Source organism: Ochotona curzoniae, unplaced genomic scaffold, assembly GCF_017591425.1.
Source record: "Ochotona curzoniae isolate NIBS_2020 unplaced genomic scaffold, NIBS_Ocur_1.0 contig_2210, whole genome shotgun sequence".
Classification (NCBI taxonomy): Eukaryota; Metazoa; Chordata; class Mammalia; order Lagomorpha; family Ochotonidae; genus Ochotona; species Ochotona curzoniae.
In genome coordinates, this window is record NW_024465369.1 from 27,837,545 (window position 1) to 27,850,217 (window position 12,673).

At 35.2% G+C, this 12,673-nt stretch overlaps 1 protein-coding gene across 8 annotated transcripts in view; it reads left to right on the forward strand.

Moving 5' to 3' along the window:
• Positions 1-12,673, forward strand: part of LOC121150878 (sodium channel protein type 2 subunit alpha) — an 86,349-nt gene that overhangs the window by 30,301 nt on the left and 43,375 nt on the right. For 3 of the 8 annotated variants that reach the window (XM_040972064.1, XM_040972066.1, XM_040972065.1), the window contains 3 exons: positions 625-972; positions 4,342-4,474; positions 8,640-8,878. In XM_040972064.1, the coding sequence (XP_040827998.1) occupies positions 625-972; positions 4,342-4,474; positions 8,640-8,878 (720 nt within the window). The remainder of the gene's footprint in view (positions 1-624; positions 973-4,341; positions 4,475-8,639; positions 8,879-12,673) is intronic. The other 5 variants (XM_040972070.1, XM_040972069.1, XM_040972072.1 and 2 more) reach the window with 3 other exon arrangements.

Below are 12,673 nucleotides of genomic sequence, written 5' to 3' on the forward strand. Positions count from 1 at the left end.
GGTGTTTCTTAATATGTTATTCTTCAGATTACTTGAGACGGAGAAGTAAAAAGCAGGAAACAGATTATGTACTTCCATCATCTTGATTTGTTTAATGTATTCTTAAAGACTCCTATAATACGGAAACGGAATGGGAGAGGCATCTTCCTGCAGTATAATTAAACTGACATTCTACTATGGTGAGATTTACATCAGGATGTGGCCATCAAGGGACTTTAGGATTCATTCTGGGCCCAGAAAGATCTAAAGTTATATGTGTGTTTGGTTGTTTTGCTTTGCATCACTATGTGAAACTAACATCCAAAAGAAGGTTAGCAAAAATTTTAGTTCTGAGTGTTAGTAATTGGACAGAGCATTGTTAGAAGGAACTTCTGACTATGCTACAGCATGAGTTAAGTTGAGAAAATGAGACAGCTCTTGCACAATGAACAAAAGGACCAACAGAAAGAAAAAAAAAAAAGGAGATGAATCTGGTATAGAGTGCCAGTATGCAACCAGCAGTCACCACATCATACCTTTCCAATGAGTTAGATAAGTGTCCAACTATGAAACAATGAGTCATGTTATACTTTTCAGGATACAAACCCTGACTTTTTCCATTGTTTTCTTTTTATTTCTTCATAGTCGTTATTGAGCATCCGTGGCTCCCTTTTCTCTCCAAGACGCAACAGTAGGGCAAGCCTTTTCAGCTTCAGAGGGAGAACAAAGGATATTGGCTCTGAAAATGACTTTGCTGATGATGAGCACAGTACTTTTGAGGACAATGACAGCCGAAGAGACTCTCTGTTTGTGCCACACAGGCATGGAGAACGACGTCACAGCAATGTGAGCCAGGCTAGCCGCACCTCCAGGGTGCTCCCCATTCTGCCCATGAATGGGAAGATGCATAGTGCTGTGGATTGCAATGGAGTGGTATCCCTGGTTGGGGGACCTTCTGCGCTCACATCTCCCACAGGACAGCTCCTGCCAGAGGTAAGGCTAGTGAAACTGCGGCTAAATGGAAGTGAGCTTATAGACTCACTCAGGCAGGAGTTTCTACATCTAAGTATATTGCTGAGTCTTTTGTTTAAAGGTTCTAGAACTTGCATAAATTCATTAGAATGTTGTTTGGGTCTCAATATAATCCAAAGAGTATTTTTAAAAATTGTTACTATTACTACCACTTGAAATTTATCGAGAAACAAAATAATAATGTATTAAAAGTTTAATTAATTGCGATGAATACAAAAAATCAAGGATCATAAATTATATAAATATTCCTCTGAAGAAGTGTGATGTCAATGTTTCTTTTAAAAAGTTCGATCCTTCTACTTGAAGTAATATTGCTAGTACACATCTGAAGCCTATAATGCAACGTTCTTTCTCTTTGCAGGTCAGAGTGCTATAACATATTTGGCATCCACTCAAATAATCCCACTCGTAACCCTATATCCATTGCAAATTTGTGTAATAAAGAAGTCACTCAAAATGAATCTAGTGCAGTCAAGTGTTATTTTTAAGTAGATTTCAATTTTACATTGCTATCGTAGATTCTTCTATAAACTAATAAAGTCCAAAACCAAACAGATTAAAAAGAATTTCACGTAAATACTAGACCATTAGGGGGACATTTTACTGACATTGCCATCATAAAACCAGATGTCTTTAATATTGGTGTTAAATAAAATTTCCTTTGATGTTATAAAAATAGTCCAACAGTATTAATTGACCATTCTTTACAATTCTATGAATGAGATTTAAATTGCCCTCATGTGAATTGTTTAACATAGCTTCTTTGGTTTAGTTGGACAAGCTTTTAAGCCACATTGAAGTGATACAAAATTAGCTTTCAGTCCCTAAACAGAAAAGCTGCTTATTTTGAATTAAAAGAATAGCCCTGCCCTTAATGTTTTCCTCTGTATGGCCTTTCCCCTCCTCTTCCTCAGAGAGAAGTGTCCAAGTTTCTTGGAATCAGATCAAGCCATGAGAAAAGTAGAAAGTCAGAGTGGAAAAAATCAGGAAAAACGAAGAGGAAAAACCAATTTTTTTGTAATGGTATCATTAGCTTACTAGGAAACAGACACTACCCATAACATTTTACCTGTGTTAATCAATTTAATCCAGACAACAACCCTTAATGGTAGTTACCGATACTATCAGATTTTACAGAGGAGTAAACTGAGGTCAATTGCTGGTGCAGCTAAGATCTGCTGGACACGAGGTCTGCAGGACGTTGAACCTTCATTCTGTACTTACTTACTTATTGAAATATAGTCTCCCATGTTTTTTTATTAATTGTATTACATTATGTGACACAGTGTTAAAGGCACCAGGATTCCCCCCACCCCTCCCTGAACCCTCTCCCCGTGGTGGATTTCTCCACCTTGTTGCATTACCATAGTTCAAATTCAGTTGAGGTTCTTTCATTCTCCCATTGTTTTTTAAACTTTTTTTAATAATGGAAAACAAGAGATGAGTAAGGAAACACAGTTTCATTGCAACCAGTACTTGTTTATATACACAACAATCTCCTGGAATGCTCCTAGAATATGGAGATCCCTGGGCCACTCAAGCCTACTCAGATTGAGAGCAATATCTGGGGATCTCTGTCCTTCACATGTACACCCACATGGCTCTTAGTCATAATAAAAAAAAATCCAGATTAATTCTCACATATATTATTAAGCAAACAAACAAACAAAAAATCCGTCACTTCTTTGCATCAACACAAAAAGAATGCCAGTCTATCAGACACTACCAGTAATCATCATAAGTCTTTTGTCCTAAAAGAGAGGATGGGACATATCTCTGAAGAAAAAGTTGGGGCAGATTTGATGCCAAACTTGGTGTGATCCCTCTTGAGGCAGGACACTACATTGCTGTCCAGAATGAGCTGTAGGTACGGACAAAATGAGGCTGCTTTGGAGGACTGCAAACAGAAAATGAGAATGAAAACTAAATAGCTACAGACAAATGACACATTCCAAAACATGCCATTTACTATACTCTGCACATAAACTCAACTGAGGCAATATAACTTAAGAATTTCCTTAGTAATACCATAAATGGATTTGAAAACTATCATTAGAAATTGAACTGCTCCAGAAGTGTCCTCACAGTTCTGTATAGAACAGGAGAGACTGTGTGGACTATAACCTGACCCTATTAAAAACAGAATGGAACAAAATTGCCTCTCTCTCTCACAAGCCAAAACACTTTGAGTTCTAAAAGACACCTTTTTGATATAAGGAGTGTTATTTTCAGAAAGCTTTCAAGCTTTCTTTTCTCAATTTTACCTCTCTTCTCCTTTATAATTACAGTTAAAGAGACCTGTAGGGATATTTATCACAATTGGTGACAATGAATCAACTTAGTGGAAAAATTTTGGTTTTGAATATATATGTAATAGAGTATTGTAGTTAGTAAAGATTAAGTTCATGCTAATGACTCACATCACAAGAAGGTCCAAATAGAAGAATAGCGTTCATTTTGCTTATTAGAAATAGAGGAAGTCCACAGAAAACTGAGGATGATTTCTCATTGGTCGTAAACAACAAGAACTGAATTTAAAATATTTGAGTTTATTCTTCTTGCTTACAATATTGAATGCAAGAATTTATTCAAAAGATCCACCATCATTAGATCTCTTGAATACATTTCTGCTCTTATTAAAATCCTAGCAAATTCATCTTTATATGGGAAGGAAATAAATAATTGTATCATTGCCAAAATTCAATTTCTCTCAAGCCAACTGTTCCCCAATTTGCCGTTCTCTTCTTACATGGAGTTTCAAAGTCAAGAATAGGTCATTTGTAGATGGAGTTATTTTACAAATGTAAGTCTAAGTTATAGTCGGGTTCTTAAATTTAGTTCCATTATGAGGGGTGTTGAGAAATACGATCTATCTTTAATCAACAAGCACTTTACCACTGAAATTTACTTTTCAGGGAAAAAAATTACTAAAGAAAAATTTAGTTGCTTTTTATGTATTGAACCAGATGAATAGGTCTGTAATGATTTAATGACTGAAATAGAGATCAATCAAAGGACAATGCTTTGGTCAGACATTGTAGGTAGGATGTGCTGAAATGCTGAAAGATACTGCGTTAGTAGACAAGATCTCTCCATCCTAACACCAGGACACATGAACAGGAAGTTTTTTGGAAAACCCAGCCATCTTCAAAAGCTGAGAATCTGTTAAAAAATACTGTCCAGGAATGATTATTCTTGCCATATATAATCATCTGTTTATATATGAGAAGACAGGACATCATTCAGTCAAATAACACCCATAATGGGAATTGCTTTGCATTTTTCTGTCCTCAAGAATAATGATTATTTAACCTGAAATTTTATTTTTAGGGCACAACTACTGAAACAGAAATAAGAAAGCGACGGTCCAGTTCTTATCATGTTTCCATGGATTTGTTGGAAGATCCCAATTCAAGGCAAAGAGCAATGAGTATAGCGAGTATTTTAACCAACACCATGGAAGGTATGTCAAAAGCCTTATATCATAACTATTTGAGCTCTGTTCATGATGAAAACAAATGTCCCATAAGTTCCAAGAGGAGGCTTCCTAACAGCACATATAACTAGATATCTACTGTGTAATAGCATAGACTCAGCTGTCTTGTGTGGGTTTTACTTTTAGCTTCCAGAAAGCTCCTGCAAGTTCAAGGTATATTTGGAATATTGCTTTAATAGTTGAAGTTCTAAACTCTTGAAACCTGTGTGCATGCCAATAAAAACATTATCATGTTTAGTATAGGTCATGAAGACTGTGCTAACCATTTTGAATTCTGTTAACTGCCTGGTAAATATGCTATACAGTTCCTTTATTTAATCAAAAAATCAATGAAATTTGTAAATTAGTATTTGACACTAAGCTTGATGAAGTAAAGTGTTCAAAATTTTTCCATCCTATAGTTTGTTTCTGATTAGAATAGTACAGTATTTCAACTTTTTGTTTAGTTGCAGATTTTATCTGAGTAGTTTACTATTTAGAAGTGTGTATTGAATAATACCAAAATAGAGACTTTGGAAATGATTTGATCTTTGTTAAGTTCCTGACTCTGCCACATGAGATGTCTTATTTTATGACTCTGATTTTTAGTTTCCTCATTATGGAAGTGTTGATAATGTTGCTTAGCTGTGAGGATGATGTAAGGATCAATAAGATATCATATATAAAGCTCTTACATATCTTGTGTACAGAAGGCAATAAATATTGTCATTATTTGTTACTCCATTATTGTTATTTTTGTTAATTCACATGTTTTTTCCTTTCCATACTGTAAGTGAATTCAAGCAACAACGATCAACTTCAACTACTTGGACATGCTTCATGTAAAATGTGTTCCACGCTCTGCCTATCCCTCTTCTTCCCTTCCCTCTCTAGTTTGCCTTCCTACATTTATGTCAAATGTATTCCGTCCCTTTCCTTTTTTACAACTCCCCCTTGCATCTCCTCCCACAGATGTGTTTGTTGTGTTTATGTCAAAGGAGAATGAGAAAAACCAATGAGGCCAAGAGAAAGAATGTTGGTTACAGTTACTCTTGACACAGAGTAGATACTTCAAATAGTTGTTTTCCAATCTGAATGCAAAGATCCCATGATATTCACACCAGTACCAAAACTGAAAAGTCACAGCTATAAAAACCTCACAGTGTAGACTACTATGCACATCCCAAACAAGTCCGCACTATAAGACCCGATATTCATAATCTAGCAGAATATCAGAAATCTTTTCACTGAATTCAAGAAAATATTAAACTCGAGTACGTTCTTCCCCAACCTTGCCTGCGTTAGCTTGCACTCCCTCTCCCCCCCAGCTGCCAGTAGCTTGCTCCTCCCTGTCCCTCTAGGTAAATGTTTTGAAGATTCTCTGGTCTTCTGCACCTTGCCATAGCAAAACCACTGAGAGGAAGCTGCCAGTGGTTCTGCTACCGATGTCAGCAGCATGTCTGCTTCTTAAAGCAGGAAGTAGAGAAGGAGACAGGGTAAGTCTAAATCAACAGTCATACTTTGCACTTCCAATAGCATTAAATTTGAGCTAACATAAGAAGTTACTTAAAACACATCATATAGCCAACAGACCAGACTTATCCACTAATTAAGACACAAAGTTTAAAATGAATGCGCCAACACATTCCTCCATGGAATCACATCTCATGGAATTGATCTTTTCTAGGAATAAATAGGCATAGGAAACAGCAGACTGGAAGTGTTTTGTTTACTTGTCTGCAAAGTTCTTTGTATTATTGTGAGGGATAATGCCTGAGTTTTCATGCTGCTTTAACTTATGATTTAGACAACCAACAGACTTTTCTTCGTGTAACTGTGCTCAAACACTCAGAATGTGGTATTGGTGAAGGTTGGTTATGAACTGTATTCAGCACATACACACCACACCAGAACATTAATTCAGTTCCCCTTTTTGTTGCTGTTATTTCTGCTAGCGGTGGAAAGGTTTCTTATTTGATATAATGTGTTTATTTGGGAATTGTTTCTTCTAAGTCTAATGATGGTTTTAGTTCAGATTCTCTTCTGATGAACCAGGCTTGCTGATCCGGCTGGCAGTTTTTGTTTTCCTTCTTTTGAACTACAGCCAAGTCTTCATTGTCCGGGATAGTCAAATAGCCTCAAACTTCAAAAAGTTGCAATAAATAGCAGAAAATAGTAGAATTGAATGGTTTGATTTTGTTTTTAAAATTCAGAACCATACAGAAATATCTCTTGGCCATATCCTTGAGAATGATATTGGGAGTGAATCACCCAAAGGGTCAGGGTGAGTCAGCAAAAGGCATGAACTAAGCTGCAAATGAGTTAGTGTAGAAGCCCACTTGGACTAATGGAGGAGTGGCTGTAGTTCCCAGAGCTTTGTTTTGTTTCAAAGAACAAGATTTGCTTTTTTTTTTTTAGAATAAATGATTGTATGGTTTTATTTTAGAACTTAACTTTGATTTTTCCCAGTTTCAAGATGATCACTACCTGCTGAATTTTCTCTTTTGAACTTCTCTGATTTGTTTCCTGTGCAATTATTTTTTGTTTCTATTTATATACTAAGTAACAGCTAGCATTCAAATAATTATCTGACAGGATACAAAGTAAGACTTTGTGAGTTCTTTTTGGTTTATCCTATGAATAATCATATCTCCTTTTTAGCATGAGAATCACTGTGCAGTTATGTGGAGTCATAAAATACAAAATACTGTATAAAAATCACATGTGTATTTTTCTCTAATTTACAACTCAAGTATTTTGTTGCTTAAAAAATGTAAATAAATACCAAGCTTCAAGAATTTCAATACCAGAGAAACAACCGAAGAATCTACTTCCAATGTAATTCTGTTGCAAAATAAATAGCAAACTAATTTATTTTAGGGAATTACTAAACTAGATGGCATTACCTTGTGTTATATTTTTACTAGCAAAACAAACAATTGTAACCTACACTTGTGATTGTCAATTTCATATGCAGATATAGTCCTCACAAATTTTAAATTCATCATGATCGTGGGTATGGAGAAATATTCCAGTTGTTACAACAGTAACAATAAAGAGGAATTATTTCATGGATGAAAAAGGAAGAAACTCTCCATTTCATTGCTAAAAAGTGGTGGTCTCATGTTTAGCAGGCAGCTGACAGGCTTTACAGCCATGTTATTATCAGAAACAACCAACTCTTCATTCTTTTCCCAATGAGTGGCGACTGTGTTGCCAAAGGAAAGTGGCAGACACTTTTCCAATACCCAATTCGCCAAAATCATTCGTCATGTGAACCAAATTTTGGCCGTCACATTAAAGATTCTTTCATTTCTCTTTTTAAATCCTATTTATTTAGTTACCGTTCTTGAAATGACTATATTTTAACACAGAAGTATTTATCATGGGCTTGATATAATACAGATTTTAGTACATAAAATTCAATGCATGAATTTTCAATGCATACCATGAGCATTTGTTATTTTATATATTACTACTGAAATCCCATTGGATTTTACATGTATAGTACATGCATTCTACTTTGTGAAATGTGTTTATGCTCATATTGAGGACCATTCCTTTTCAGATTGGCAATTTACTCTTCTTTTGTGTCCTCCAGTTAAATACAGGGAAAGGACCAAATTGAATCTAACAAACAAGCTTATGTCTAAAGGGGCTTCATTGGAAGACTTTATAACTGAGACCCATGACACTAACAAAATTATCTCATTAAAACATTTTCCCCTCTCTTTTCCCCACAAAGTCCCTATTTAATCTAAGAAACGGATTCAGCATCAGTGATTAAGGCTTCTGGCATACTTCCTGTAAAAAAAAAAACTTTGATATATGCTCTTGTTTCATTGAATCATGGATGAATAAGTACACTAAATTTAATATCTACCTGTTAATTTCTTGTGACCCTGAAGAATTATCAGATAGTATAATTTGGCAGATTCTTAGAAACTAAGTATGACCCAGATATATTTGTGAAGTTGACTAGACATTCTGTACTCACTTGCTCAATGACATAGACCAAAGCAGAGATACTTTTCCCTGCATCATTATCAGATTAAAGCATAACTTGACAATTTTTTGCAAATTAATTTTAAGCCAATGACTACTTATAGAAAGCAAATGGTTTTACTGAAGATCCCAACTTCTTTTTTTCCAGAACTTGAAGAATCAAGACAGAAATGTCCACCTTGTTGGTATAAGTTTGCTAACATGTGCTTGATTTGGGACTGCTGCAAACCATGGCTAAAAGTGAAGCATCTTGTCAACTTGGTCGTGATGGACCCTTTTGTTGACCTGGCCATCACCATCTGCATTGTCTTAAATACTCTCTTCATGGCCATGGAGCACTATCCAATGACAGAGCAGTTCAGCAGTGTATTGTCTGTTGGAAATCTGGTAAGGCTAACTTTAGTGAATTTCATGAAATTAAATATGAACTAATTGAAATTAAATGTTAATATATTCAACTGTACATCAAAAGTTTATCATCATTTTTTAATATAAAACTGCTATGAAACATGGATTGGAAATAATGAACATTATTTAAAATTTTGCTTATAATTGAATTTAAATTACTCATCTGAAAGATTATTATAAATTATGGAAGATATTTGTATATGACATATTTCTCAAGTATTTAGAACAGATTGTTTAGGAGAGTCCTGCATTCATCAGACATAAAAATATGATAGTCCAGATAATTTTGAAATATTTTAAAATATCTTTAGATAAATTTCTGGGTAGGAAATCCTATATGAATAAATATTATTTCAATGTAAATAATTTCTACCACATTAGGGATTTATAAATAATAAATTTTGCTTATATTCTCATTTAAGATAAGTCCTAACATTCACTAGATAAATGTTACTGTGATATAAATAAAATAAGAGGGGCTAGTGTAATAGCTTATCATACCAATCCTCTGACAACAGTTGCAGCCTCCCTAATGGGCACTGGTTCTAATCCTGGTTTCTCCATTTTGATCCAGCTCCCTGGTTATGGCCTGGTTTCCCATCACTGCTGTCATTTGGGGCATGAACTAGCAAATGGAAGCTCTCTCCACTTCTACCCATCAATGTAACTCTACCAAGTAAAAATTAAAATGAATTTATTTTAAAAATAAACAAATGGAAATACAGAGAAACCATATGTTAAATTATGCAACAAAAATATCACTATCAATACCAAATGCCTAAATGAACATGCACCTCCCAACTTGATAAATAAACAAACAGGTTGCATGCAAATTATAAATAATATATTCTAAAGTATAACATTATCACTTAGAGGTATAAATTAAAAGCCACATTTTAAAATTCTATTTTCAATATTTTATGACTAAATCAATTTATACAATTAGCATTTATTGATCACTTATTTTGTATCAGATACTAGACCAAATGGCCTATATGACATATACCCAGAGGGTTCCATAAAGTTGTATCTAAGGCAGCTGGTATGATTGCCTATATTTTGTAAATGGGGAAACTGTGACCATGAGAAAGTTCAGAAATCTAGATGAGATTCTGATAGCTCTTTCAGAGACTACTTACCTTATGCTGCAGTTACAAATCATAGAATGTTTAAAAAGGAAAGCACAAAAAGTTATCTTGCCCAAATTTTCATCTGTTTAGGCATTCCCTCAACATTATAAATATATAATTTTACTATACTTCCCTATAACTGTGAGGTACTTGAAACATGAAAGCTTTTATTCATCTTAGGAGATGAATCAGATGAGTGTAAGCAAAAGTAAAGGGACTTTATTACTTCTGATAACTAAACTCCATTTGGAACTGGCTTCAGGTTTCAGCCTGGCAAGATTCGAGGTTCAGCCAATGTCATTGAGTGTTGGCTCCTTGCCCCAGGTTTTTCAATGTTTCCCTGCTTTCTTCCTGGGTAGTCTTCCATTCTTGGCATCATCCTATCAACATGGATCGCTCAACAGAAATATCGTGCTCCTAATTTAGCAGTTTTTACTAAGTTTCAGGAATTGAAAATGTTAACCCAGTTAAAGACAATGAAATATCTTTTGTTTAAGCTTATTTATTTTTATTTGAAAGACAGATTTACAGAGAGAGAGTGAGAAAAAGAGAGATCTATCTGCTAGTGCACTCCTCAAATGTCTGCAATGGCTGGAATTGAGCCAATCCGAAGCCAGGAGCCAGGAGCCAGGAGCCAGGAGCCAGAAGCTTCTTCTGACTCTCCCACGTGGGAGCAGGGGCCCAAGGACTTGAGCTATCCTCTGTTGATTTCACAGGCCATAAGCAGAAAGATGAATTGGAAATGGAGCAGCTGGGAATCAAATTGATGCCCATTTCAGACACCCATAATTCAAGTGGAGGATTAGCTTGCTATGCCACTGTATCTGTCCCCAAAATAATGAGGTTTAGAAACCAGCAGCTACTCTAGAGTTATAATCACTCACATGAGGATCATGTTTTATCCCTGGAGATTGAATAAATTAATTCCTTTAAAAAAATAGAATGCCATCACCAGAAGAAAGCAGGCTTGATATTGGAAAGATAGAAACACTTTTTAGAGAATGTGATATTTGTATTTTGTGTCAAGAAAGGTAAGATTTGTATTTGAAACAAATAATTGAGCACCCAAAGAGATAGTTGAAGCATGTGCATTATTTTTAAAATACATATAGAATGTTTCCCAGGATAAGCTGTATGTTATGTCATTTTTAAAAACTCAATAAGCTTAAAAAGATTAACGTTAAAACTTAAATTAAATTAGAACCAATAACAAATATAGGATAGGTGGAATCTAAACAACTGTCCACCAAAGAAATTTAATAATTAAGAAGTCATAAGAAACATTATAACTTATTTTATGATACAGGAAAAATGAAGGTACATCAAATCTATGAGGACAGTGTTTAGAGAAAAAATTAAAACTGCATATGTCTGTTGTCAAAAAGTAATGCAATCTTCCCTTTAAATCAGCAGGAAAAAAGGGCAATCAAAACTCAAATTTATGAAGGAAAGAAAGAATTAAGACTAGAAAGTTGTAGATAAGTGAACATTACCAAGAGTCTGTCCTTTAAAATTTTTTACAGAATTGAAATCTATACTGCCAAAGGCGGGAGGGGAGAAGACTTGAGTTACTAAAATTAAGAATGAATAGGGTCCTATTGCTGGGTCATATGGCATGCAGATTCCGAGTTGTTTGAGTGTTCTCCAGACTGATTTCCATAAAGGCTGTACCAATTTGCAGCTCCACCAGCAGTGGAGTAGGGTTCCCTTTTCCCCGCATCCTCGCCAGCAAGCGTCGTTGGTGTTCTTGTTTATGTGGGCCAATCTTACTGGTGTTAGGTGGTACCTCATCGATGTTTTAATTTGGATTTCCCTTATTGCTAGGGAGCTGGAACATTTTTTCATATGTTTGTTTGCCATTTGGACTTGTTCCTTTGTGAAATGTTTGCCCATTTCCCTTGCCCATTTCTTGAGTGGCTTGTTCGTTTTGGTTTTTTGGTTGTTTTGAAGTTCTTTGTATATCCTGGAAATTAGCCCCCTATCGCCTATATCGTGTGCAAAGATCTTCTCCCACTCTGTGGGTTGCTTTTTTACTTTGTTGATTGTTTCCCTTGCTGTACAGAAGCTTCTTAGTTTGATGAGGTCCCATTTGTTTATTCTGTTCTCAACTGCTATTGCTTTTGGTGTCCTTCTTAGAAAGTCGGAACCTACTCCTAGGTCTTGCAGTGTATTTCCTACATTTTCTTGCAAGAGTTTGAAGGTTTCTGGATGTAGCACTCCTAGGAATATATCCAAAACACCTGTTTTACGACAAACCAACATGCATCCCTATGTTCATTGCAGCACAATCAGTAATTGCAAAAACATGGAAGCAACCGAAATGCCCATTAATAGAAGATTGGATAAGAAAGCTTTGGTTCATCTACTCCATGGAATACTACTCAGCTATTAAAAAAAAACAAAATGCAGTTCTTTGTGGCTAAATGGGCACAACTGGAAACTATAATGCTAAGGGAAATGAGCGAATCCCAAAAGATTAGATACCACATGTTTGCCTTGATTTAACCTGTAATTTATTGTTTGGTTGTTTGTTATTTTTTGAACGTGTCATTGATGCTGTCTCAACCCAGATGTTTCGAAGAATGGAACTTGCATTATTTTTAACATATTGTTTACCCAATACTATGTCAATTAATTCCATAAT